Source organism: Electrophorus electricus, chromosome 26 (genome assembly GCF_041902795.1).
Source record: "Electrophorus electricus isolate QZ-2024a chromosome 26, ASM4190279v1, whole genome shotgun sequence".
NCBI classification, from domain to species: domain Eukaryota; kingdom Metazoa; phylum Chordata; class Actinopteri; order Gymnotiformes; family Gymnotidae; genus Electrophorus; species Electrophorus electricus.
In genome coordinates, this window is record NC_137522.1 from 10,983,819 (window position 1) to 11,008,343 (window position 24,525).

At 36.6% G+C, this 24,525-nt stretch overlaps 4 protein-coding genes across 11 annotated transcripts in view; 2 read left to right on the plus strand and 2 right to left on the minus strand.

The window, feature by feature from the left end:
* The first annotated feature begins 385 nt into the window (after positions 1–385).
* Positions 386–2,809, plus strand: uox (urate oxidase). Its single transcript, XM_027017338.3, has 8 exons — positions 386–455; positions 586–798; positions 1,234–1,350; positions 1,447–1,525; positions 1,663–1,849; positions 1,936–2,059; positions 2,164–2,247; positions 2,571–2,809. The coding sequence occupies exons 1-8, from the start codon at positions 438–440 to the stop codon at positions 2,643–2,645; spliced, it is 897 nt and encodes a 298-aa protein (XP_026873139.1). The 5' UTR covers positions 386–437; the 3' UTR covers positions 2,646–2,809.
* On the minus strand, positions 2,679–7,468 carry samd13 (sterile alpha motif domain containing 13). Of its 2 annotated transcripts, XM_081708602.1 has the most exons (6): positions 7,344–7,373; positions 6,566–6,667; positions 6,351–6,483; positions 5,523–5,565; positions 4,836–4,947; positions 2,679–4,587 (listed from the first exon to the last, which is right to left on the minus strand). In XM_081708602.1, exons 4-6 carry the CDS (start codon positions 5,558–5,560, stop codon positions 4,444–4,446), a joined length of 294 nt encoding a protein of 97 aa, XP_081564728.1. In that variant the 5' UTR covers positions 5,561–5,565; positions 6,351–6,483; positions 6,566–6,667; positions 7,344–7,373; the 3' UTR covers positions 2,679–4,443. The 2 variants fall into 2 exon arrangements, with proteins under 2 accessions (XP_081564728.1, XP_026873138.1); XM_027017337.3 differs by lacking the exon at positions 6,566–6,667 and having other exon boundaries at positions 7,344–7,468.
* Positions 7,469–7,921: 453 nt separating this feature from the next.
* prkacba (protein kinase, cAMP-dependent, catalytic, beta a) lies at positions 7,922–18,112 on the minus strand. 3 transcript variants are annotated; one of them, XM_081708375.1, is made up of 11 exons: positions 17,602–18,110; positions 14,901–16,789; positions 12,775–12,836; positions 12,517–12,645; positions 11,036–11,134; positions 10,792–10,874; positions 10,510–10,636; positions 10,288–10,383; positions 10,084–10,206; positions 9,710–9,874; positions 7,922–9,556 (listed from the first exon to the last, which is right to left on the minus strand). In XM_081708375.1, exons 2-11 carry the CDS (start codon positions 15,076–15,078, stop codon positions 9,431–9,433), a joined length of 1,188 nt encoding a protein of 395 aa, XP_081564501.1. In that variant the 5' UTR covers positions 15,079–16,789; positions 17,602–18,110; the 3' UTR covers positions 7,922–9,430. The 3 variants fall into 3 exon arrangements, with proteins under 3 accessions (XP_081564501.1, XP_081564502.1, XP_026873190.2); XM_081708376.1 differs by lacking the exon at positions 10,288–10,383 and having other exon boundaries at positions 17,602–18,112; XM_027017389.3 differs by lacking the exon at positions 14,901–16,789 and having other exon boundaries at positions 17,602–18,109.
* A 1,384-nt stretch (positions 18,113–19,496) lies between these two features.
* Positions 19,497–24,525, plus strand: part of ttll7 (tubulin tyrosine ligase-like family, member 7) — a 45,976-nt gene continuing 40,947 nt past the window's right edge. For 4 of the 5 annotated variants that reach the window (XR_014120070.1, XM_081708342.1, XM_081708345.1 and 1 more), the window contains exon 1: positions 19,497–19,664. The gene's annotated coding sequence lies outside the window, so the exon portion shown is untranslated. Of the gene's footprint in view, positions 19,665–21,960; positions 24,131–24,525 lie in introns of all 5 variants that reach the window. The other variant, XM_081708343.1, reaches the window with a different exon arrangement.

Consider the following 24,525-nt stretch of genomic DNA (forward strand, 5'->3'; position numbering starts at 1 on the left):
TCCATTTACTGAAAAACTAGGGCATTTCAGATTGCTATTAAAATTAATGTTAATGCTAATGAATGTTCATAAGTTAAGAGAGCTGATGAAAAATTAAAGGTGTTTGATCTTAAATCTTTCAGGGTAGTACAATAAAGGACAGTGAAATAGTACATGGATTCATGGGCGCTATTACAACACTACACTGTGCTGTACCCAGGCTGTTATCCTTTCCCCCACATAAGCGGCATGCAGATCTTATTGTCGTGGTGAATGCATACATTTTAAACCAGTACAGTCCCGGACACTGACATGACCTGTTGGACCCATTGCGAAATGCAAAATACACAGAAGACAACACCCCCTTAATATAATCCTCTGACCCCCACCTAGCTCTACTAGTGGTGAAGTTCTGAAGGGTAAAGGAACACACACTCTGAGCACCCGTTTGAAAAAATATGGCTACCTCAAATCAGGTATAAATATTTTTGCTTATAGACTGTTATTCAAACTTACACCGCAAGCATCTTTGTTGAGATACTACAATATTTAAATTTTAATTTAATATTTGTAAATCAATGCTTTGACTTTAAAATATTTTCACAGAATGTGGAGTTTGTAAGGACAGGTTACGGGAAGAACCTAGTGAAGGTTATGTATATCCGGAGGGAGGGGACTTACCACTACATAACTGAGCTGAAAGCAGACGTCCAGCTGACGCTGAATTCTCTCAAAGACTACCTGACCGGAGACAATTCAGACATAATCCCTACAGACACGATCAAGAACACAGTCCATGCACTGGCCAAGCTAAAGGGAGTAGGTGTAACATTTTGAGACTCAGGAAAACTAATTAGTGATTAAGTAACTAATTCATTAGTAATTAATTCATGCAGTTAAGCCAAAGCTGTAATACTTATTTCAGCACTGATTTTATTATGTGTTTAAGATCACTGGATTTAAAAGAAAAATGACAGACATCCGATGTTGTATAGAAGGTTTTACTGACCCTGGATAAGTTACATGCAAAAAAAAAAGTCTAAACTAAATATTGGCATAGGATTGTGCAGGAAAGTGATGAAGGTTTTTTTTTTTACACAAGCTCTATTCTCATAAAGAATAGATACCTAATATGTTGTACTAAAACTAATATAGTATTTTTTAGGGGTGGGGTGAATCTATGTTGTTATAACAAACTATCTGGGACTGAAGTTACACAATGGATGGAGTTATCCACAGCTTCATTTTTGATAGGTTAAAACTATTGAGGGCTTTGGCCTGGACATCTGCAACCACTTCTTGACAGCTTTTAAGCATGTTGCACGAGCAAAGGTCAACATTGAGGAAGCTCCTTGGAAAAGGCTGGAAAAGGTATCACTGTCTTAGGAACAATTTCCAATACTGATGTCTCTTGCCAGCGGTGATGAGTTTTGAGCTTATGATTCATTGTCAACATCTGTTTTGCAGAATGGCACTATGCATGCTCATGCCTTTATATTCTCTCCAGAATTTTGGCACTTCTGCGAGGTAGAACAGTATCTAAATGGTGAGTGAAACACCCACTAATTCAACACACCCTACTCACTTAATGACCATACAATTAGGTTTATGGTGCCAAAAATATCTACATTTAATAGAAAATTAAAAGGCTCACCCACTTATAGTTGCTGTGCAAACCTCCAGGGAACCCAGTGATTCACAGTGGGATCAGAGACATGAAGGTTCTGAAGACTACACAGTCAGGTTTTGAGGGCTTCCTCAAAGATCGCTTCACCACCCTACAGGAGGTCAGAGACAGGTTCTTCTGTACCTCTGTGTATGCTAAATGGCGCTACAATAAGCACTGGGGTGTGCCGTTTGACACTACATGGTAACCAAAAATAAAGAAATAAGGAACATTTGTACAGGATTAATAATATAGGTGTTAGATTGTTACACTTTGTACTGTCTCTGCAGGAACATGGTGAAAGATACCATCATTGAGAAGTTTGCTGGGCCTTATGACCGTGGGGAATATTCACCTTCTGTTCAGAAGACTCTGTATGATACACAAGTTCTTGTTCTTGACAGGTTACCAGAGGCAAGTTGGATTTATGTAATATCAATAATACAAATCAGATATTTTAACACTTTAAATATGCACAAAGTCATTTAAACCGTTACGCCATGCATCTTATTTAACAGATCGAGGAGATTGAAATAGTCATGCCAAACCAGCATTACTTTACAATTGACATGACAAAAATGGGGATCTCCAACATGGATGAGGTTAGTTTACTAAAACATTCCTACAAAGCAGAGAAGCAAAGTTTTCTTAGCTGGTAGGATGTTTTAGATAGTTTATGCAAAATCTAAAAATCAACAAGGATAACCAATTCTGCAACCTACTGTACAATTAAGTACAATTAAAAATACAATGAAAGTATAAAGTATAAATCGGTATATGAAATATCTGCTCCTTGGAGACCACAGTAACTGAACAATATGGTTTTGTTTTAGACACAGTGCTATAAGCAAAAAATGTGGAAATAAAACTTGTCCCCAAGAGTGCTGAGAAGTGTTAAAACTTAATTTCTGTTTGTCTCTTACAGGTTCTTCTACCTCTGGATAGCCCTGCGGGCAACATCACAGGGACTGTGCGAAGGAAGTCACGGGCTAAACTGTGAAACCAACCAGAGACATGAGGAATCCACAGAAAATGGCATTCACACAAGTTTAATAAAAAATAAAAATTAAAAAAAAGGAACAAAGACTTATTTACCCCATACAGTATACACACCACCGTTTTCCCCAAAATAAGTCAATAAAAATAAATAAATATTTAAAATGACACTCTCAAACCTTTATCAAGTTGTAGTTGAATGCAGTGACTGCGACAAATATTTTTCCCATATAATAAATAGTTGCAATAATAAACAAAATTAGAGTAAGTATATTTACATCACTAGACAGTGTTGTGAGGACTGGGTATGAATTATATGTTTTACAAAACAGATTTAGATGCCTTGGTGTTAAAAGAAACAGAACCAATATTTTCTTTGGATAGCTTGCCACTTTAAAGGTATGTTAGTTAGGGACCCAAAATTAGGTACTTCTAAAATGTACATATAAAAATGAAATGGAATTTAACATATAGTGATCGAAATGGAAATTTTACTTTCATTTTTTATATAATGCGGCATGAGGCAATATGTAGGCATTCATGCAGATACCTACACAACTGATTTACAGCATAGGTAAAATGAAAGTTAAATGTCTAATGTTTTAGGGCACCGCATATTAGGTGCAAGGGAGCTCTACAGCAGTTACATAAAAGGCATCATTTGGTCATTCTCTCACATATCTTAAAAAGTCTTTGTCATGATTAAATATTAGGCTTGTGAGCTGTTATAATCACTTTTATGAATAGTTGACTAAGATTTACAGTTGAATCAGTGCCTTTTTTGATTCAAGCAATTTATTGCAAATTTCTCACATACAACTCAGTCCTCTATTGCAAGACAGATTTTGAATGGACACTGTGCAAAAGACTGTCTAAGTGAACACAATGTCCCCTCAGCTGCATAAGCACCACTGGTCATGAACTGACACATAACTGGTATTTTCAGTTCAACATCAAGACAGGTATTTCACCAAGTCAGCAAACAAATTCAGGAACCATATCTTCAAAATTAATCATCACTTTATGAACCTTATGGTGAAACAGACATAAAACCATTTAGTGACTGGATTTGAATCAATCAAGCTCATCATCTTCCAAACAAATGCAAAAAGGAACCTGAATTTATTTAGTTACCAGTCTCTGTTATACTGTTTTATGAGACTCCTTAGTATAAGATGTTTAAATAAGACTTTAATAAAACAACACACAACTGTAGGGTGGTTAGTTTTCGGAGCCATACACAATCATATGCGCTGTAACCTAACTGGAACTATTCATGACTTAAGTATCTTTAAGGAGAAAAAGAATCAAGCACTAACAAAACAAATAAATTAAAACCCCCTTCCTCTATTTTTCCTTATATGTACAGCCCAATAATGTAGCTCCCAGTTAAATTCTCTGAAAAAGTACGCCTTACCTAGCTACATCTTAAACAATAGTGTTTATAATCTTACTGCCAGACACATTCACACAATCATTATTACAATTAAAATCTTTAAAAATTGCAAACAATATTGAATAATGAATTCTGACATATGTACAAGTTCACAAAAGGAGTCAATATTTTTTAAAAGAAATTTCAATTATAACACCATTCAAATTCGGTAAACATAAAATCATTGTGACAAACATGTACCTGTTCAGCTATTTCAGACTGCGAAAGACAAATTCACATTAGTTTCTTGTTTCTTTGCCCACAAGGATGCATAAAATGCATGTGAGAACGTGGTCTTTTCCAGTCTGCAGTTACCCTGCTGTTCCATGGCATGATTGTCTTCCAAGGGGCTGGCCCGTCCCAAGTGCTATGAAGCATTGCTTTTCAAGTGCTGGGTCTGAAGTGGCTTCACATGGTATTCGTAGATCTTCAGTGCAGGGCCCAGTTTTATCGAAAGTCCAGTCAGAACGTCATTACGAGTCATTAGCAAAAGAGATTTGCCATCGATTTCCTGCAGATGGAAACGTCTTTGGTTGAGGTCATGGGATACAGAATGCAGTTAATAATGCAGTAAATACTAAAACAGGACAGTGACCTAATCCCTGCCCACCCCATCACTAATGCTGCCCATAAGATCATCCACCCCACTTTTCATAAAAGTGATGCAAGAATGAATCAACCATTACAAAATCCGATCTTAAAAATTTAAAAGACAAATCCAAGCAAAAACAATGTAGACAATAATTATTGCTACTATACCTGATCCTGGAAGGCATTGGCTTGCTCTTCAAATCCAGTAGCTTTAAAATAATTGACTACATCTGCTACAGCCCAGTGAGCAGGATCTGGAAGCTGCCCATTCTCCACCGAACTGGTGAACAGATGGAACACCAATAGCCTATGTTAAAGTGATGAGACTTCACAAGCCATTTTCTTTAATAATTACTGTGTAAACAACAAAAAATAATCACCACATGTAAGAAATCTGGCAGCTTACTGACCTTACTGAAACCATGATAAAAAATAACTTTAAAATGCAAACATGCCAGAACAAACCCTGAATGATTTACTTTTGTGGTGAATAGGTAACTTCAGTTATTTATGGAGAGAAGATCACAACAGTTTAGGGGGGCATCAAATGAACTGAATGATACTTGTCATTTATCTTTTAATATCCTTCATTTGTCCCATTGTTTGTGCTCACCTTGGAATTAAGTTAATACAAAATAGCCCATTCTTTTAAACACGATCATACACTTGTACAGTAACAGTCCTGCCATCTAACGGTCTTTTAACCTTTAACCCGAATTGTCTGACATACAAGTTCACACTTCAAGCAGAAACAAGGAACCCCCCCCCCCCCCCCCAAAAAAAAAAAACACATTAAAGAAAGCAGATTCTTGTCAGGCTAGATAGCTGGAAGGAGAGTCCCAACTTATTACATACCTTTTTGTGTCCATTGAGCCATTTGCCTTGGTTTCCATGACAGCTAGAAAACACAAACAGCCTATTACCAAGTTGCCTGGATTCAACATTGACAGCATCCCTTTGTCCCAGGAACAAGGTCTATGACATGTGCTGCACTCTGCACTCACCAACTAATTAGCAAAATTAGGCCTGACTTAATATGCTCAACGCATCTGTAAACCATGCAATGACATGCTAAATGTAACAAAGTTTTCTTTATAAACAGTAGCATCTATGCTGTGTGAATTGGTCAGCCATTTAAGGCAATGCTGGTCTCTATACGTGGACTTCTCAGAGCTAATTTTAACTACTAGTACAGATCTCCAATCTTACAAAACAGGGTATCTTAGCAACTACTGCAAAGGCCAAAACACTTCTTACACAATGCAGATTTAAGAATGAAAAGGACATTGCAAAACCTATTGCAGGAAAGAATGTTAACTGCAACTGATATACAATGTAATCTAAATATCTCAAGTCAATTATATACATATTCTCAATTGACATATTGACACCATCTGATTGCTTAGCAACACATTTGAACAGAAGTACAGTTGTTGAAAAAAGCTGGGAGTGGAAATACAAAGCTATAGTTTCTCTCACATGCTATAGTTGAATGCTCACTAAAACACTAAACAATTCTGCATTAAAATAATTAAATTCTTTCATTGGCTTCATGGTTTCAGGCTTTAGGCTGCATGTTAAACTGGGTCAGGCGAGCTCAGATCCTTTTCTAAGATCCGTGTTTGCGTGTGTGCATGTGCATTAGTTAAAAGAAAGTGATCAAGAAGTAACATGACCGTCTACCTAGTTGTCAATGATGAACGCAGTGCCTCATTTGATGTTCTCAGCTCAAACCTCATGGTAGGCTCTCCCCCATCAGTGGCATTGTTTTCTAGGTTTCCTTAGTTGGCAGGAGTGTCGAAGAGTGAGTTTAACCCTAAAGTCAAAGAAACAGTTCCGTAATATAGAGTACTGATTTATGGTATAGAAAAGATCTGTGCAGTGTATTATAGCCCTACATCACTGGGATCGGTAGAAACGTCGTTGATATGGACATCAAGGTGACATTTTTGGCGTCGTAGTAAGTGTACCACAGGGGGGACGCTAAACAAGCAGACAGACTATAACAACAAATGTAAGCCTTTAGTGTATTTACACGTCCTGAAAGTGGCTGATTGAATGGATAAACCGGAAATATCGTGGGACCGAAATATAGCTACATAATGCAAGCAGCACTATTTTACTTTGCCAGAACAAGCACGTAAGTAACATATTGGGATCGCGTGCAAAATCAAAACACGGCATGGATAAGTCTTAAAAAGTACCATAACTCTTTCTGCAATACGATGCTGACTGGTGTCTAGGTATCTTGCTAGCTAGCTAGCTAGCAAATGTCAAAATGGAATTACTTCGCAAGATAACCTAGCTATGTGATTAGTTTTGCAATGAACACCCACGTGACAAGCAAACCAACTTTTTATGGGTTTGCATTAACTGAAAAAATAACATACAATAAGCCATGCAAAACGCTATGGAAGCCATTTGTAAAAACGTTATAACTGTGAACCAGCTGGCTACCTGGCTGAGAAATACACGAAAAACGATGTTAGAGAGCTAGCGAGCTAGCTAGCTATATTTGCTTTATTGCTGGATGATTAGCTACAGTAACAACGGAAGCTATATTAGCTAAATAGCTAATTAAACTTAAATGGTTATTCACGTTACCTAGCTACCCCTCTACTTAAAAGTACATTAAATCATAAAACAATAACAAATGCTGCTATAGAAAACACATACCTTTTCGATTTAGAGTATCACGACTATATCAATAGGATATGATGTCTCTCGTAGCTCAGCTAAATTTGACACAATCCTACTTTCCTTCCGGCAAAAGCCTATTACGTAGATGGTATGGTCAACCAATCGCACGTGTAGGATTGGTTGCGCGTACATATTGAATTGTGGGTCTGGTAGTTTCCTTAAAACGGCAGCTCAATTTGGTAAGAACTAGGCTTAATCGTTTTATGGAAAACCACTAGTTAATGACACATCTTCTCATTTTAGTGAGCTGTAACTAACTAGCACACACTAGACTATGCAGTTTTCGATTTCTTGGCACTATATAGAATGCAGACCCGAGACTCATGCTCTGTGAGCGCCATGCTAGGTCTATGCAGTTTTCGAGAAAATGACATCCTGCATGTCCATGTCCAGTTGTTCTGTAAGCCTATAAAATTAGGCTAACCGTGGTGTTCCCCATGAGAAATATTTTATAAGGATACGCATTAAAAAAAATTGTTTAGGAAAAAACTAAACCACCAACAAATGCCCCAGTCCAGACAGAGCAAGAGGTATTTAAAAAATGTAACTTTCAATTACAAAGCATTTTCGTTTATTCATAACAGTGACATATCATTTGATACATAAAATATGCTACAGCGAAGAGGTGTACACATCCCTTAAAAATACATGTAATAATGTGGGGAAGGGGCAGCTTTCTAAATGACATTGTGCAAATTATCATACAAAAACTAAATACATAGACATTGCATACTACAGCCCACACTGACAAGTGAAATACTAAATTATTACCTTTAAATATTGTTTTTGGGAGTGTCAAGTACTAAACATTCCAATAAATTAAAAATACACTGCCTTCTTTGTTAGGCCAACTTGACAAATAGAACATTACATTTATAAGCCATCTTTTGAAAGGATCGATAGATTCATAAAGAAATTGAAACATGGAATAATTAACATCACCAAAGAGCTGACCATCCAGTCAGCAAATGGTTTTGTGCTGAATGTAACCGCCACTTTATAACTACTGTTTGGCTGTACACACTAGTTACAACTGCATTTTGGTTGAATTGATGAAATAAACAATATAGATGGGAATGTAAATTACAAAGAAAAAGAAGAGAAAGAAAGAAAAAACCCTAAATCAAAGTGTATAAAACCCATGGACAATTTATTCCAGAATAATTTAAACAAGTTGCAGTTGCACTGAAACCAGGTGACATGCCTTCAGAGAGTAAAAGCCTGTCATATTCATGCTGGTGTATTAATCTTTTATCAGAAATAATCAATAATCTTCTAGAACCTTGCTTGCAGTAACATATATTATGTAACATTACTGAAATGTACTGACCTAATAGTTGGGATTTGCCATGTGTGCGCCTTGCCTAGTATTGTGTACTTAGCAGATAAAAAATAATAATAAAATCACCTCTTACAACAGTTTTTTTCCCCCCTCTACATACATCCATTCACACACATGCACACTTCCTCCAACGTCTGTGTGCGTGCCATGTATATGCAGACACAGAGACATACACATACATTCAGGGGTGAGACATCTGTGGTACAACATGAATCTTAAAAAATAAAAAAAACTGAATTAACAGGTAACAGACAAAATATGTTGCTGGCAAGAACAAGCAGCACCAATCCTTAAAAGTGCATTTTCACAGACTAAAATTAATACATCTGCTTCACCACAAATCAGAGTAACTGGCCTCTTCCCTTTTCATAAATATCAAATAATAATAATAATAATCATAATCATAATAATATTTTAGAATAACAGGAAGAATACAATAATCTTGAAAATTTATGACATATTTCAAAACAGAACACAAAAAACTAAGGGTGCTTTGTGTGGCATCCCTAAAGAGAAACTGCACTGCCTGCCTGTGTATAACTACACAGATCATGGCACTCATGAATTTCTCCCAGCCTCATGGGATGAGGAAATGTGAGACAATTTAAACACACATGATGGTCACAGCTTCACTCTCACCTTTGAAGGAGTGCAAAAAAACAAACAAAAAAACCCCCAAAGAATATCCCAATTATGCTAGAGCCCTTTGAGTACCCTCTCACTAAAACTCTAAGAATTCCTTTGCACACTTTTCCGTTTCTGAGATCCGGATTTCCTCCTCATCATAATCATCAAAGTTGCTTGTGTCACTTGGCCCTCTGCACTTTGGTATGATGGGTGCCTCCACCTGAAAATTAACAGTGACCGACCCGAAAAGAAAAATTAACATTTTGGATTGACTGTTAGAATTATGTTTTGCAATATAAGAAATTATTGAGAAAGAAAATTGTAAATGTAATTGTAGTAAACTCAGACCCTGTTAATATTCAACAGGACATACCTTCTTCTCATAAATGGCAATCCAATCTGTTGTAGCAAACCACTTATGATTTTTAATGTCATTGACCCCATTTTTTAGATTGCCAAAGCGCTTTGTGAGGTCAACCTGAAGCAGATTCCTCAGCAGGTCCTTTAGGTCTGAACTGAAATGAGAGGGAAATCTCACCTGCAGATGAAAGATGGAAATTATTTTTGGAGCAGAAATGTAATTTTGTCTAATTTGTACCACAAAAGTGAAGCAATAACATTTTTTTCCTGTAAGAAAGTTATTTTCACAAATAAAAAACCCCCCACAAAACTGGAGAAGTTTAAAAAGGCAAAAATTAAATATTTGTCAGCTATTAAACAATTTCACAAAGCCTTCTAACGCTTCACCTTGCCAGATACAATTTTCTCATAAATCTGGATGGGCTGGTCAGCAAAGAAAGGTGGGTAGCCTGCTGCCATTTCATAGATCAAAACACCGAGAGCCCACCAATCCACAGCTTTATTGTAGCCCTAGAAAACACATACATAATAACTTAATAAAGAATTAAGAATATACAAATATGGTCCAGTTGACTGGGTTATTAGCTCAACCTTGCTAAGAATGATCTCTGGAGCCAGGTATTCTGGTGTGCCGCACAATGTCCAAGTTCTGCCTTTTACTCTTTTAGCAAAGCCAAAATCTGTGACCTGTATAAAAAATGTGTACATGGGTATTCACTTATAATTCTGTACATTATGAAAATCTTTAGACTTAAAGCAGGAAAGAATTAACCTAAAATAGGATGAAAATACAGATGGATATAATTTATGCACCTGAATATACCCATGTTGATCAATGAGAAGATTCTCAGGCTTCAGGTCTCTGTAGATTAGGTCTAGAGAGTGGAGGTACTCAAACGTGAGTACGATCTGTGCCGCAAAGAACCTTGCATGTGGCTCGCTTTGGGTATAGAGTAGGTTTCAGAGGATGTAATATTAGTATGTTAACAAATACTAGTGAAGACAAAAATCACAACATTGTTTAGACATCACTGCTATGGGGGATGACAAATCAACAAAAGGTAGAGTTTCCAATTTGAAATTTGAGATATTTACCTAAATCTTCCAATTCGTCTTAGATGTGAGAACATCTCTCCACCAGGGACATACTCCATAACCATATAGAGGTTTGAGTTGTCCTGAAAAGCCAGAATATGGCATGTATATGACAGAGGAAATGGCATAACAATTTGCTTTCAGAATGATGGAGGCAATAAGGTCATTGTAAGTACCACTGCTTTTTGCTCACATACACCCTACAATGACACAGATTCTGTCCAACACTTAACCTTCAACATACCTTGAAAGCATATACCAAACGAACAAGGAAAGGGAAAGACACTGCTTGCAATATTCTTTTCTCATTTAATGTGTGTTCTATTTGTTTCAGCTTTACCACCTAAAATAGGCAAAAGGAAAACAAGGCAAAATTAAACACAGTAGCAACTTATCACAATTTAAGGTTATATCAATTAATGGCAATGAATTTGGCCAATGAAAATTTATTTTCACCACATCACAAAGCTGATCTCTAAGCACCTGACACCCACTGATGCCCAGCTTTTAGCATACCTAGTATCTATCAGCTACTATAAATAGCACAGGTCATTAAGACATAAAAATAATACAATCTGAATATATTTATACTAAAGTATTATTTTAATAAAAAAATATCATTTCTTAACAAAGAAGCTCTATGTATGCGTGCCCACTTCTATAAGAAGATAATTCCGATAAATTTGTCATGGCAATAGTTTCACAAGGTTTAGCCCCATAGATAAGTTCCAAAAAACTGCCAAACTTTAGTATTCAACTTCCACTGAATTAAATTCTAACGGCTCTAATGATTCTGCAATTCAAGGATGAAATCAAGAATTACACACTAGGGCATATCGGACGTTATCTACTGATTTCCTGAATTGATTTACTGAACACAAACATTTTCCAAGTTTCTTTATATGTTGACACTGACACTTCAGTTGATTACTCAAATAGAGAATAGGGGTTAATGCATTGTGATACAGCAATCTGAACAAACTGCATACATTTGGAAATGTGCACTCAATTAAAAATGTTCATAAATATTTACTACATCCACTAAATCCAGATGCCCAATATGCTTCCTCTACAGGGCTGCTCAATGACAGAGCCATGTGTGGCAAGAGATGAGCAGACCTGCCTAGCAATGGGGAAAAGGATACTAGTTATGACTAGCATTAGCTCTTCAGCATTCATCAGCATCTGGATTTGAAATAATACCAACAAAATCAAATTAAAATTAATCTAATCTTGATTAAAATGGAGACTTCATGATACACTGAATCATCTCCTGAACAACTGTCATCAATCTGAAGTGCTATGAAGTCAGAGATTTATACATATAGAAAACAATGATTAAACCCAATATTATGCAGACCTAAGCCTCCAAACATAGCTGGCTTCAAGCTGTGTGGAATCAAATTGTGGGGTCAAAACCTTTTAGGATATTTCAGACACCTCTAAGACAACCTCGCACAGGAGGTTGAACAGTAAGTTGTGAACAAGTGTGTCCCCTATTTGTCCTATGTGTGCTGTTGTCTTGTATAGCACTCTATGTCTTTTAAGAATACTGACCAGAGCCGTTGGAAAAGTATAAATTGAGTTGTTTGTAGAGGTGCAACCGAGGAGCTTGGATTGGCTGCCCATCTCTAATGCATGAAAATTATTAATAACTGACTGAACCTCAGATCGCTGTCTTCTTATTTTTAACTTTTTATTCAAAGCTTCCTTATGCATACTCACTTTTTGCTTGTCCAAAATCTTCATAGCATAGTACTGCTCTGTTTCTCTATGTTTCACTAACATAACTCTCCCAAAAGAACCTGTACCCAGAGTTTTCAGCCTTTCAAAGTCATCAAGACATGTTGTGCTCTGTAGATGTCAAAGAGAAGAGCAGTCAGGAGTTTGTAGATGGATGTGGGCTAAGTAGATTTTAAAACATATTCTGCAAATACAACTAAATAAATAAATGAATATGCTGAAATGAAGTAACCTTCTTACCTGGAGTGGACACTCCCATTTCCTCAAGAATTCATCTTTGGCTTTGTCTAAAAATTCTTTCACTGAGGAAAAAATATTATTAAAATTAATAAAGATGGCACTGCTTTGCAGTAAACCTATCCAGCATGCATCATCCCAAAGATTTTGGCACATCTCACTAAAAAAGGGACAAAATTATGCAGAGGTACTTAATGTCTATTAGCAAAACAGAAAACAGAAATCCTGTACATATAGACAAGTACAGCTGAGGCAATCTAACATGGTATGCAACTTTTTAAATATAAAAGTCTACATGCAAACCAAAGGTAGACACAAACCACAACACAAGCAGACTTGTTCTAGACATCAAACATGCCTGCCCATGGTCAAAGAGATTGTGACAAAGTGAAACTTCACTGGGGTTTAACCCTGTAAAGCTATGTAACTGAAATCTTTTAAGATTCGCATATATGCAAGATAAAAATATGTGAAAAACTGAGAAAGGATATAATGAGTTGGACAAAAGTGGGACCTACTGCAAGACACATGCCTATATCTTGGATGCAGCACCCAAGAATCTGGATGGAGATTTATTGAAAGTTTGCTATCTAGTAGCAAGTAGCCAGGTTGCTGCAGATGCTCATAAAAAAGAAAGCATCAGCAATAATGTGTTGATCATTTTTACTGTCTGCACAAGAGAGCAAATGGCTTCTTGACTTGCAGATTTACAGTGATGTCGACAACACAACAATGAGAAATCCAACACAGAAGTAGGAAAGACAGCAAGAGCTAGGCTTGAAGGTTCAGAATGCAATACAATTAACACTGCTCTGCTGACTTCATGTCACTGACACTGCCAGATTCATCATAAATATCAATGAAAAAGTCATTCAAGTTGGATTTTTTCCATGTTTTATTTTATTAGTGTTTAGAATGTTCCTACATTCAGTAGCATATAATTTCTTGGGTAGCCTAAGTCCTTTGCACAATACTGTACATATATTTTATAAATGTTTTATGTTAATGAGCTATGATTATAACTGTAGTCTCACATTCTCTGAGACACTGGGCAGCTTGAGAAACATGAGCATACCAAAAGCTTCTAAAAGTTTTGCCAGTACATTTGGGCACAGGATGAAAAGCAGAGGGAAAAACAGAGGAAAGAAAAGGTTGCATTTTACAAGAAGAATGTCAAAATTTAAAAGGGGATTAGACATTGTAAATACTCTTCATCTACAAAAATGTATACTGAATGATTATGTTAGAAAGTGTAGTTTTTTCCATGATGATGGCACAATACCGTTGCAGACAATGCTTTATGGACATTTGTCTAGTTTTCAGACACTGCGAAGGACACAATGAAAACCCAGCCAAGAGAAGACAATTCTTGGACTACTTCACTGCTCACCTACTATCAATTCTGAAACTCCCTTACTGATAAACGTAATGGCCGGTGACTGCACGAGAAGGAAACGCAATTGTCTTCCTGCTTGTGCTTAGACCACTGTGCTGGCTTAACCGCAGAAACAATGCGACAACTACCAAATTATTTAAAAATACATCTCTCAACTAACACTCCCTGAATTTGTGTATGCATGTATATATGTGCACATAATTACAAACGCACACTCATACCTTTATTCATATATTTATATAGTGAGATGCATATGAGACAAACAGAAAGATAAGTAGAGACAAAAAGACCCAACAGGATTACAGACTTGCCTAAGACACAGAAATTACACCTTTTTTGAAAACAATTATTTCTATTTAAAGTGCATGCAATTAAACCCATTGCATGCAACAGGTTGAGCTACATGTAATGCAAAGATGATCTCAGGCATGAAGTAAAGATTAACACAAAGCGTAACTTTACACTTCATGTTTTTCACCATTTCAGTTGTCCACTGAACAGTATGGGGGTAGCTTTTTGAGCTCACTTTACCTTGACTCAAATTTATACAATTTAAATTCAAAGCATGAGAATCTGATTTCAGTTATGAAAAACATCCTATATGCTAAAACATACTGATGGCAAGATCTGACTTTAGATGTATGATGGCAGTCACACTCTTTCACCAAATGTGCCAAAAACAGTATCATCACTAAAGTCTCATATATGAAATTTGCTCTTTCAGCTCACTTACTTGCTCCATCCCAAATGATGGTGTACTCAGAAACATGCGGGCCATCACTTTCTTGTGATTTTTCCTGGTTTCCTTTGCGATACTTGTTAAAAAAGCGACTGGCCAAATTGTCCAGCCTTTGCAGGGCAGAGTTGGTGCTCACATTTTGCCCAAAGCTTGGATTCCTTGCCTGGGCCATTGGCAGTCGTCTTTTTAGCACTAAACCACCCTCCAACAAACTGGTAAGCACAATATAGTTCACTTTTAGAGGCCCTGATGGATGACAAAGACTTCCTGTTTGTGATGCTTGCCTTGTCTTAGCGCACTACTGCTTTGACTTACCACACGCAGTTACACTTCCTGTTAAAGATAAACAGCTTCATAGCTGCCGAGCTATCGCCAGACATTTTTTGCTTTTATTAAGTATCTAACATTTAGTATGGTATTCTAATTATTTATAACTCAACTAGCCACTCTACTAACTTAACAACTCGAAAATGTCAAGTGACCATAGAATGGGCTGGAGGACTTGAGGTAGAGATTTACTTGACAGCCTGACGCATGCAGTTCTTTTTCCACCAAATCTTCAAATGCTGGGAAATCATTGTGTAGCCAGAAAGTCAGAAAAATCAATTAACCAAAATTTTGAAAAAATAAAAATAAAAAATTTAAAATAACAATACATTTACAAGAGCATATAGTGTCCCTGACTGCTAAATGCCTTTACTGGGTTTCAATTATCATGTCAAATCACCTGAAAAAAGCAGGGTTTTTCATCAGTACCATGACAGACCCACAAGAGTCACCAAACAAAAAGTTATTTTAGAGCCAGAGATTAGAAAGCTACAAACGTAGATGTAAACCATGTAATGTACATTTGTAATAGGCAGAATTCAGAGGTGTCCCTTAACTGACAATAATTTCATAATGGCAACACAGATTTAGACAAACATTAATAAGAATGATAAAACGACGACGATATAACAAAACTGCTAATGTAAAGCTGCAGTTTTTTTTAAATGGGAATTCCATGTTCCTAATCCAATCCAATAAGATATCTACAAATATGGTCCTTAATAAAAGCATATGTTGTAATTTGTTCTCATCAATATATTTCAGTTAGGCTATCAAGCCTTTGCCAATTATGTCTATGGAAATGTAATGCCATAGATAAATCCACTTCATCTAGCTATCCAGCTAAGTTACTGAAAGGTTGGCCGTCCTTATTCATTTACTTTGTGATGAAGACCTGTTGAGTTGACTAGAGACGAATTATGATAAAAATCCACTGAAAGAATGTTTGTCTACATCAGAAAAGCACCTGTTGACCGTTTTATATGCCGTTCTAGGGTAAGAATTGTTAACTTATGAAATTCACAACTAAAAAAATAGTAATTGTTTAACTGAATGAAGAATATTATATGAAGTAAGCAATGGAAAAATATGCATTTATATGCATATGTCTTGATAGTTATATTTATTTGATGGTTTTCTGAATCAAATCATGGCTGTTGCAATGAAGAAATTCAGCATGCAGAGCATACATAATGTGTGCGCATGTGTGTATGAATGAGAGTTTTTGATGAGATTAACACTTGAAAGACCAGCAATATTTTTTATATGAAAACATGTGTTGTATGTTCCAAAAAACATTGACTGACTCATCCTGTTCTATACAATGCATGTGAAATCAACCCATAAATTGAATTAATTTGAATTAAAAGTCCTGTTAGGTTTAAGCATTCATTGACTGTCCATTTTAGTAGGTAGCACATTTTGTTAATAAACATGACCTGACACAGTGATCTCAAAATGGTGCAGAATTGTTGCTTGAAAATATGTTTTTAATTCTTGGGAAACAAAACACATGTGCTAGTATCCTTAGCTTCCATGTCTCCATTGAACATTACCTGTTCAGACAAAATTTAGAAAACTGTTTGTAAACAATTAGGCAATTACAAACACACTTGTGCAATTTAAGAGATCCGTTAGATAGATTTCCACCACAGCCGAAGGACTTTACTGATAATTTACTTAGTACAGTGCTAATCATCAAAATAAAAATGTCTGTCAATCACAACGAGCCACTGTTAGACATTTGGTTCAAAACATTGGGCTTATATTTTATTAATTGTTTGAAATCTGATTGTGATCAAACGTTTTTTTCAATATGAAGGAAATGTATTAGTACATACAATCATAGCTGGTATGATTAAATAATTTCCTGCATTTGTAATAAGCTGCACATTTTCTTTTGCTTTACCCAGCTTGCGTCCTAACGTACGTGCTGAAAAGAAGTGCAAATGTTTTACTTAAATCTGTTGTGATAATATAATAAATTATGATTAGCCATCAATAGCTGAGTGTGGTTGAACAGTTTGCACAGCTAGCAAAGTTAGCCAGCTAGTTAGCTAGCCAGTTAACAAAACCACTGCAATGTAAACTGTTATATTTCCGAGGAGGTAACGTGAAGACGGCTAAACTAGCTACTGCAGCTATCTTAGTTAAGTTTACCTAACTAGCTTGTTTAGAAAGACGTATTTCGACAGACTCGTTACCCCCAAATGAATGAGTGTAGTGTTAGCTCTCTAGGTTAACTACACCAGGCTGGCTAACGTTAACTGCTGATGTTCTCAAGCCACGCAATACAGCATTACATTACACATTTAGCTAGCTAATAAACCGAGCTAGGTTAGCTGGTTAAATAGTATTTTGTACTCACCGCTCTCTAATTCGTTGCCTTTCTTTGCGGCAGCAGCGTTTCCCATTATGAGGAAGACAAAGATATAAAATCAGTTTTGAGAGTATTAATGATAACCTGACTGCAATTTAGAAGATGTCCTTGGTTAGCTAGCTAGCTAGCTAGCAAGCGATAATCCTTGTCTCCAGTCCAGGCAGAAAGCTGGCTGGCTAGCTAACTGTTTTTTTTTTTTTTTGCTTGGTTTATAGCTTGCATCAATCGCGCATCTATTAGCAAGTAAGATAGCAAGCTGTCAATAGTATCCAACACCGTCAGCGAATCGATTATATAGCTTTTAATTATGTACAGTAAACACTTCGTATTGTCTCATAGAGTCATAAACATTATCAGTCCTTTTGCTAGATGACATATGTGTCACTTTCTGAGGATGTCAGTTCGTTATCATAACTCTAAATGGAATGTCACTGATCGTTGCTGACTAAAAACTCACTTGCTAGCTAAAATAAAAACAAACAAATCCCAATGAGCAACCCGGATATGTCGTAATCGAAGATGGGACGCGTCCTTTTTTAAACATAGCGCCTATTAGTGGATAAAAAATGAAATACAGATTTAAAGCAATACTCCGTTTTGAAACTGATCTTCCAACGGCATCTACGCGAAAACATCATTTAAGCCTATACAGGACACTTCTGTTCTGATCAAGTCTTTTCTCAGCAAAACAAAAACGAATAGGCGAACTTGTTCATCTGGTAAAATGTAGTCTAAACCTTGATGAACTATACTGTCGTATTAATGGCTTTTAAGATATAGAGACAAAATGTACATCGCCTCAACTTAATATTAATTACTAGTTACAATGAAATCGTTCCCTTTTTTATTCCTGCTTTTGTCTATTTATGTGATCTGTGATTTGTGATGATACTTCCACTATTTGACGCCACCTAGAGGGAAACAAAACAAGCGTGGTGTTCTTTCTTTCCATACCTTTTTAGGAAGTTTTTTTTTTCCCTCAGTTTCCCTCGGGTTGCTCGTATAAGTACAGCAATACATATAGAATTAAATAGATACTGTTATTGCCACAGTCATCTGGATGGGTAAAGAAGCTGTCAGTATCTGTTTAAACCAGTGGTCAAACTAATCAAAGTGCCGCAACAGACACCAGGCCCAGCCATGCAACTTTCTATAAATATTTATGATACATAATCATACCCGTGTTTGGTTACTTGTCACATAGCGGTGGGGGAGTGAGAAACTCTACCATCTATCAGAAGAACTGCTATTATTCCTCTGAGAATGTGGTTTTGGGAACATCGCAAGCACATTTGTGACGGACCTGAATCTTAATTGTAGGGGTCCTTACTATTCGTGTGTCCTAGGCCTATCATTATCATACAATGAATCAACTTTAAAAGGTGTCTGAAGTGTCATTCATTAATTCATTCAGTCATTGATGCAACCCCCCAAAACCAAACAAATTACAAACAAAAAATAAAAACAAAAAAAATAAATGCGCACATTAAAAACAAAACAAAACGACCTGCCACGGGCATTAATTACGTTTGCATAAAGGAAACTATAGAGATTCAATTTCTAATGCTACTGTACTAGAGGATGGCATAGTAACGTTCGTTTGTCTAAGGCTAATACTTTCTCCTAGAAGTGACCATGGGTAGTAGGTAATTATTTTACTGTAATGTAATAAAAAAGAGAGAAAGACAGATAGAGACACTATGCATATGACATTGTGAAAAGAGTACAACATCCGAACAAAAACTGTCAACTGTTTTATGGAGAACATTTGCCTGAGTATGCTTGACTTACGTGTATTAAAAAATAGATCCCCCCCCCCCCAATCTGGGTAATGGGCTAGTCCATTCGATGCTTTAACCCCTCACTATACTGCTGTTGCCTGCACGACATTGGACAGGTTCATTTACAGCACTGTACAGCTAGATATATAATTATCAGCTGATGGTTGAGTAAATACAAACCCAATTCTGAACAAAAAGGTATTTTTACTGAGTCACAGAAAAAAAAAGAAATACAAAGAACACCGCAGAGTGACTGGAGCAAGTGTTCAGGTAACATCCCCCCCGACGTTATCAATTTGATTTTCATTCCTGCACTTGCTAGCTAGCAAGCTAACGTGAACTAGCTGACATCACTGGACACGCATTAATAACTGGATAATAGCACTTGCACACTGTATGTATAAACTTTGCTGTGTAAACATAACAAAAAGATGCAGGTTAACCTGTAGTGTTTCGCATGAATCGGCTACCGGCCTCTCACACTGCATTGTGGGATGGATCGAGTAATAAATCAGAGCGGTGGAGACTTGGTATCTCTGGTGAGACAAGACGCTGGACGAGAATAGTAACCCAGGAGCTGGCTAGCAAACACAGGCAGCGTCTTTAGCTAAATGACATCGTCCCCCCTCCCCCCAAAAAAAGATAAACTTGCATATATATTGTATTGCATATACGTGTATGTCTATATTATGTCTACTTTGCAGACCCGAGGTCTGAATCTGGGACAGGTTTAGCGTTACGTGATGTAGGATGGTGTCGGTGAACTAATCGTTACAGAGTGCATATGACACAAGCTACACACATCGCATTGTTATTAAATAGGCCTGGCTAAACCTGGTCTCCAACTTCTTGGACTTGATTATATTATGAATGCCCGTATTGAATTACGCCAGTGTTATATAGCGGCTACAGAGGAAGCCGTTTACGGTGTGGTCCGTGGCCCGTACGCTTGCGGCCTGGTTTATTACTGAGGCCCTTCACGACTACTGCAGTGACGGACTGGCCATCGGGAGCTGCGTGAGGAAACACGTTAGGCCGGTTGGTGGTAGTGGGGCTGATCTCTGAGAAAGAAAGATTACCATTCTGAGTGTCCACCACAGGCCACGTACGATACGCTAAAGTGTTGGGTAAAATCTGAAAGAGAATATAACCCCCACCCTCAATTTTCCTCTTTCAGATTTTAATAATCTAAAATCTAAAAGGTGAATTATCCCGACGTGATACAGTTAATATGACTGCTTAATAAAGGCACGAAGCGGATTTGTATGAGTGCGGACTTATGTTATAAAATTAAAATAAATAGTGATTCATTTTAACGTGGCGGCCCGTGGCACGAGCTGGTGAGACCTAAGATATGCGCTATAAGATACATGAAACGTTATTTACATGTAGTAATACTCTAATAATTTAATCTTCTCTTAACAATGATTTAAGGAATTTAGGGCAACCAAGTGAGGGAGGGGTTTGAATCATTTACGTCATGAGTCTTTTTGGAAATTTATTTCGTTTGCAGATTAAAAAGATTTGTAAACAGCAGAGTCAAATTCCCTTCTTTTTTTTGGGGGGGGGGGGGGTGATAATTAGTAATTTAAACATGAAAGTTGTCAACTGTCGCACTTAATGGTTGGATTTGAAAGAGAAAGAAAATGTAACAGGTCCTTCACTGTTACTTGTATTTTACCCTGCACCCTGTGCTGTCAGGCTCCAAACCATTAAGTGGGTTTAGACGATGAATGAATGAATTTGTAAAACTATCACTTAACACCATACTCACTAAATAATGTACTGAAACGGATACTTTTTTTGACAGCAGGACTCTGCTGTGGCTCGTTGCTAAGAAACCAGAGTGGTCTCACTGATTTATTCAATTTCTTTTTTGAAACAATACTAGAGATTTTTGGTGAAATATGTAAAGTATGCACATTCAATTTGACTACTGAGGTGGAATGGCAATTTTCATAAGCCAATAAGCCAAAAGCCATAAACCAGATTTCATAAACCAATAATGCAGAAATATCTTATTCCACTTAAAGCAGAGATAGTTTATGACAGCTTAAAAGCTTAAAAAAGCTTTTAGATTAAGTAGTTAAAATAGGAATGGCTAGATATTTCTTTAAACATTAAGTTAGAAACCTGCTTTTGGACTGAAAAATAACATTGTTGGCTCACTGGCTAAATGGTATAAACCATTTAGCCAGTGAGCCAACATTGTTATTTTTCAGTCCAAATCTGAATCTTGCTCTCTCTCTCTCTCTCTCTCTCTCTCTCTCTCTCTCTCTCTATATATATATATATATATATATATATATATATATATACATACACACACACACACACACACACACACACACACCTAGTTACCTAGTCATGCAGTATATATAGGCTTTATATACAATTTTAATCTCTCTCTCTCTCTCTCTCTCTCTCTCTCTTTCTCTCTCTCACTGTATGTGTGTATATATATATATATATATATATATATATATGTATGTGTGTGTGTGTGTGTGTGTGTGTGTGTGTGTGTGTGTGTGTGTGTGTGTGTGTGTGTGTGTGTGTGTGTGTGTAGCTAAATCCATTGCAGAATATTTAAAGGACAACTAACCCTGCTCCCATATTGACTGACTAAATTAGTACTTATTGTAGGGTATTGTTTATGTTGTTTAACAAACTAGCACATATTGTTTATTGCAGTGGTAGCTCAGTGGTTAAGGTACTTGACTTGTTGCTGGAAGGTTGCTGGTTCAACCATTGCCAACATTGCTGCTGTTGGGCCCCTCAATTGCTCAATTTATACTCAGTCATAATTGTAAAATTGCTTTGGATTAATGTGTCAGCTAAATGCTGTAAATATAGATTTGCTAGGTAAGTATAGGCTAGACTGAAGTACATTTAGTCTAACTACAATTACAGTTGGTACCACTTCATATCAGGGCTTAGGTGGTGACAAAGAGGTTTTGTGGACACGCAGGAACCACAAAACCCTGTGCTTTAAATGCAGTGTTCGCTATCACGTGCTGCGGCTTATTCATCAAGTCTATAGTATGTCAGATTGCAATAACCTGAAAGATAATAGGTAAGTAATCTTTTATGTTATAATAACATATGCTAGCCTATTTTAAGTTTTGATATGATGATATTGCAAAATCTTTCATCTTGCCTGAACAAGGCACAGTTTTATTTTATTTTTATTTTTAGTTAATTTAGATTAATAATTAGATACCACTTACATAATTGTTGGTTGTGGGTTATGATCACAAAACCAAATATTAGTAATTTTTCCAGAAATAGTATGTTTTGGTTCAAAAGTTTATATTAAATGATTCACTGTCACCTTTAAATGTTTTCTAATAAAGGGAGACCTTAAACTGGGCACACCTGTGTGTTACACTCTTGCTCAGTAATCATTTGTATTGTTCCAAGTTGTGATTTAGTCAAGTGAATTCAACAGAGACAGAGAATTCAACAGAGACTTTTGAAATCTGTCAGAGCACACATGGCACATAGTAAATCGAACTAGAACACTTACTTGATGTGAAATATGCTGTTTTGACTAGAAAGGTTGAAATATTGTGCATTGACTATTTCACTAACAAAGCTCATTCTAATGGTGGCATTGTGACTATGGATTGCAGAAACCACAGTGTGATATTGTGTAATGGTAATGTTAATTGTGCAGGCCAAATGATACAATAAGAGTTCAAGTTGCTGAATTCTTAAATCTAATAGTATGTGGTCTTTGCTTAATCTGGTATATTCCACGATTTCCCACCTTAACCCTCTGCCAGTATTATATGGTTAAAGCTACTGTAAGCATTTTATTTTCGGAACATATAGCTAAGCTGTTTTCATATTCTGATAGCTATTGCTAAAATAACTGCTCTACAGGGGAAATAAGCTCTGAATCTCCTGGGCTCTGTAATGAGCAACTTAAAATGAAGCACTAAGCACTCAGCTAAGTGCTAAGGGCACGTCTTTGGGAGAGGTTGTGGAGAGAGGTGTGGCTGAACAGAGGGTGAACCTCTTCAGTGACTAAGACTGGTGAAAGGACTGTGAAATTGATTAAGGCATGTGTCTTTAATTTGTGTTCCTGTGTTTTCTTTGTGCAATACTGAGATACATGGAAACACATAGAGCAACTGTGTCATTCCAGTTTTAAATATGAACTTATTTAAAAATACTTTTGCTTATTAACAATTTATAAACACTACAGCTAATTATCATATAATACAATATTACCACTTTTAAGTAAGAAAAACCTTTCACAGGTGAAACAGATTAAGCTGTGTTTTTTGAAAGCTGTTTCTAAATCACCACTCCAATCATGACCCCCCCCCAACCAGAGAATATTTTTTTGTCATCTTGGTTACTATGCTGAGTGACGTTATGAGCTCACTGACAGTGAAGCTTTGTCTCTGCTGTGAGGCCTGATCTCATGTGGTACTGCCTAAGTGAGTCAGTGCCTGTGCGCTAGGGCTTCCTCCTACACTGGGTTCTTTGTGTATCACTCACTGGATTCTATATGTTGCATTTATACTGATCCACAACCTGGCAAAATAGAAAACATCTCTCAGTTCAGGAGCTTGGTGAAACTCCAGCGGTAGAGCTATACTGTGAATGTAATTTGCAGCAGTTTCTACAGCTGTATCCAAGTATGACGTCTTTCTTTTTTGCAATAGACGCGACCCCAATCAGGAGTCTTTGTGGGAGGTTTTATTTTTTACTGATTGACAATTAAGGTAACAACATGATTGACTAGGATCCTATTTTTTACTATTTGGAACTGTTATTTCTCTTATGGTAAAGGTTATTAAGTGGCTTCCAGTATGAGAAAAAAATCTCTAAAATAATTATCATTACAGTCCTGTAAATCTGTGACTTTGTGACAACATTTGGTAGCTTCAGCTTACAGATGTTTTTCTGTGCGCTAGGTTAAAAAGGTGATCAACATTTTTATATGGTTTCATGTGCGTTCATGTTTTGTAAAATCAGGTTGGATGCCCACTTTAAACAGAAAGCGAGATTAGACAAGGCACGTTTATTTGTTTGATGCACATGCACATAGGTCATTCAAGATGTTTTATGTAGACAAGGATAAAAGCGTAGCTACATGGATAAATCAGGTGCAGCATTA

Coding starts and splice junctions, on each gene's coding strand:
- prkacba (XM_081708375.1), bottom strand. CDS start 15,078: ATGGCCCAGGCAAGGAATCCAAGCTTTGGGCAAAATGTGAGCACCAAC. Junction 12,837..14,900: donor CATCATTTGGGATGGAGCAA/GTAAGTGAGCTG, acceptor TTTTTTCCTCAG/TGAAAGAATTTTTAGACAAA. Junction 10,207..10,287: donor CAGAGATCATTCTTAGCAAG/GTTGAGCTAATA, acceptor TGTGTTTTCTAG/GGCTACAATAAAGCTGTGGA.
- samd13 (XM_027017337.3), bottom strand. CDS start 5,560: ATGGAAACCAAGGCAAATGGCTCAATGGACACAAAAAG. Junction 4,948..5,522: donor GGCTCAATGGACACAAAAAG/GTATGTAATAAG, acceptor TCTGTTCACCAG/TTCGGTGGAGAATGGGCAGC. Junction 4,588..4,835: donor CCAATGCCTTCCAGGATCAG/GTATAGTAGCAA, acceptor TTCCATCTGCAG/GAAATCGATGGCAAATCTCT.
- uox (XM_027017338.3), top strand. Junction 1,526..1,662: donor GGTAGAACAGTATCTAAATG/GTGAGTGAAACA, acceptor GCAAACCTCCAG/GGAACCCAGTGATTCACAGT. Junction 1,850..1,935: donor GTGCCGTTTGACACTACATG/GTAACCAAAAAT, acceptor CTGTCTCTGCAG/GAACATGGTGAAAGATACCA.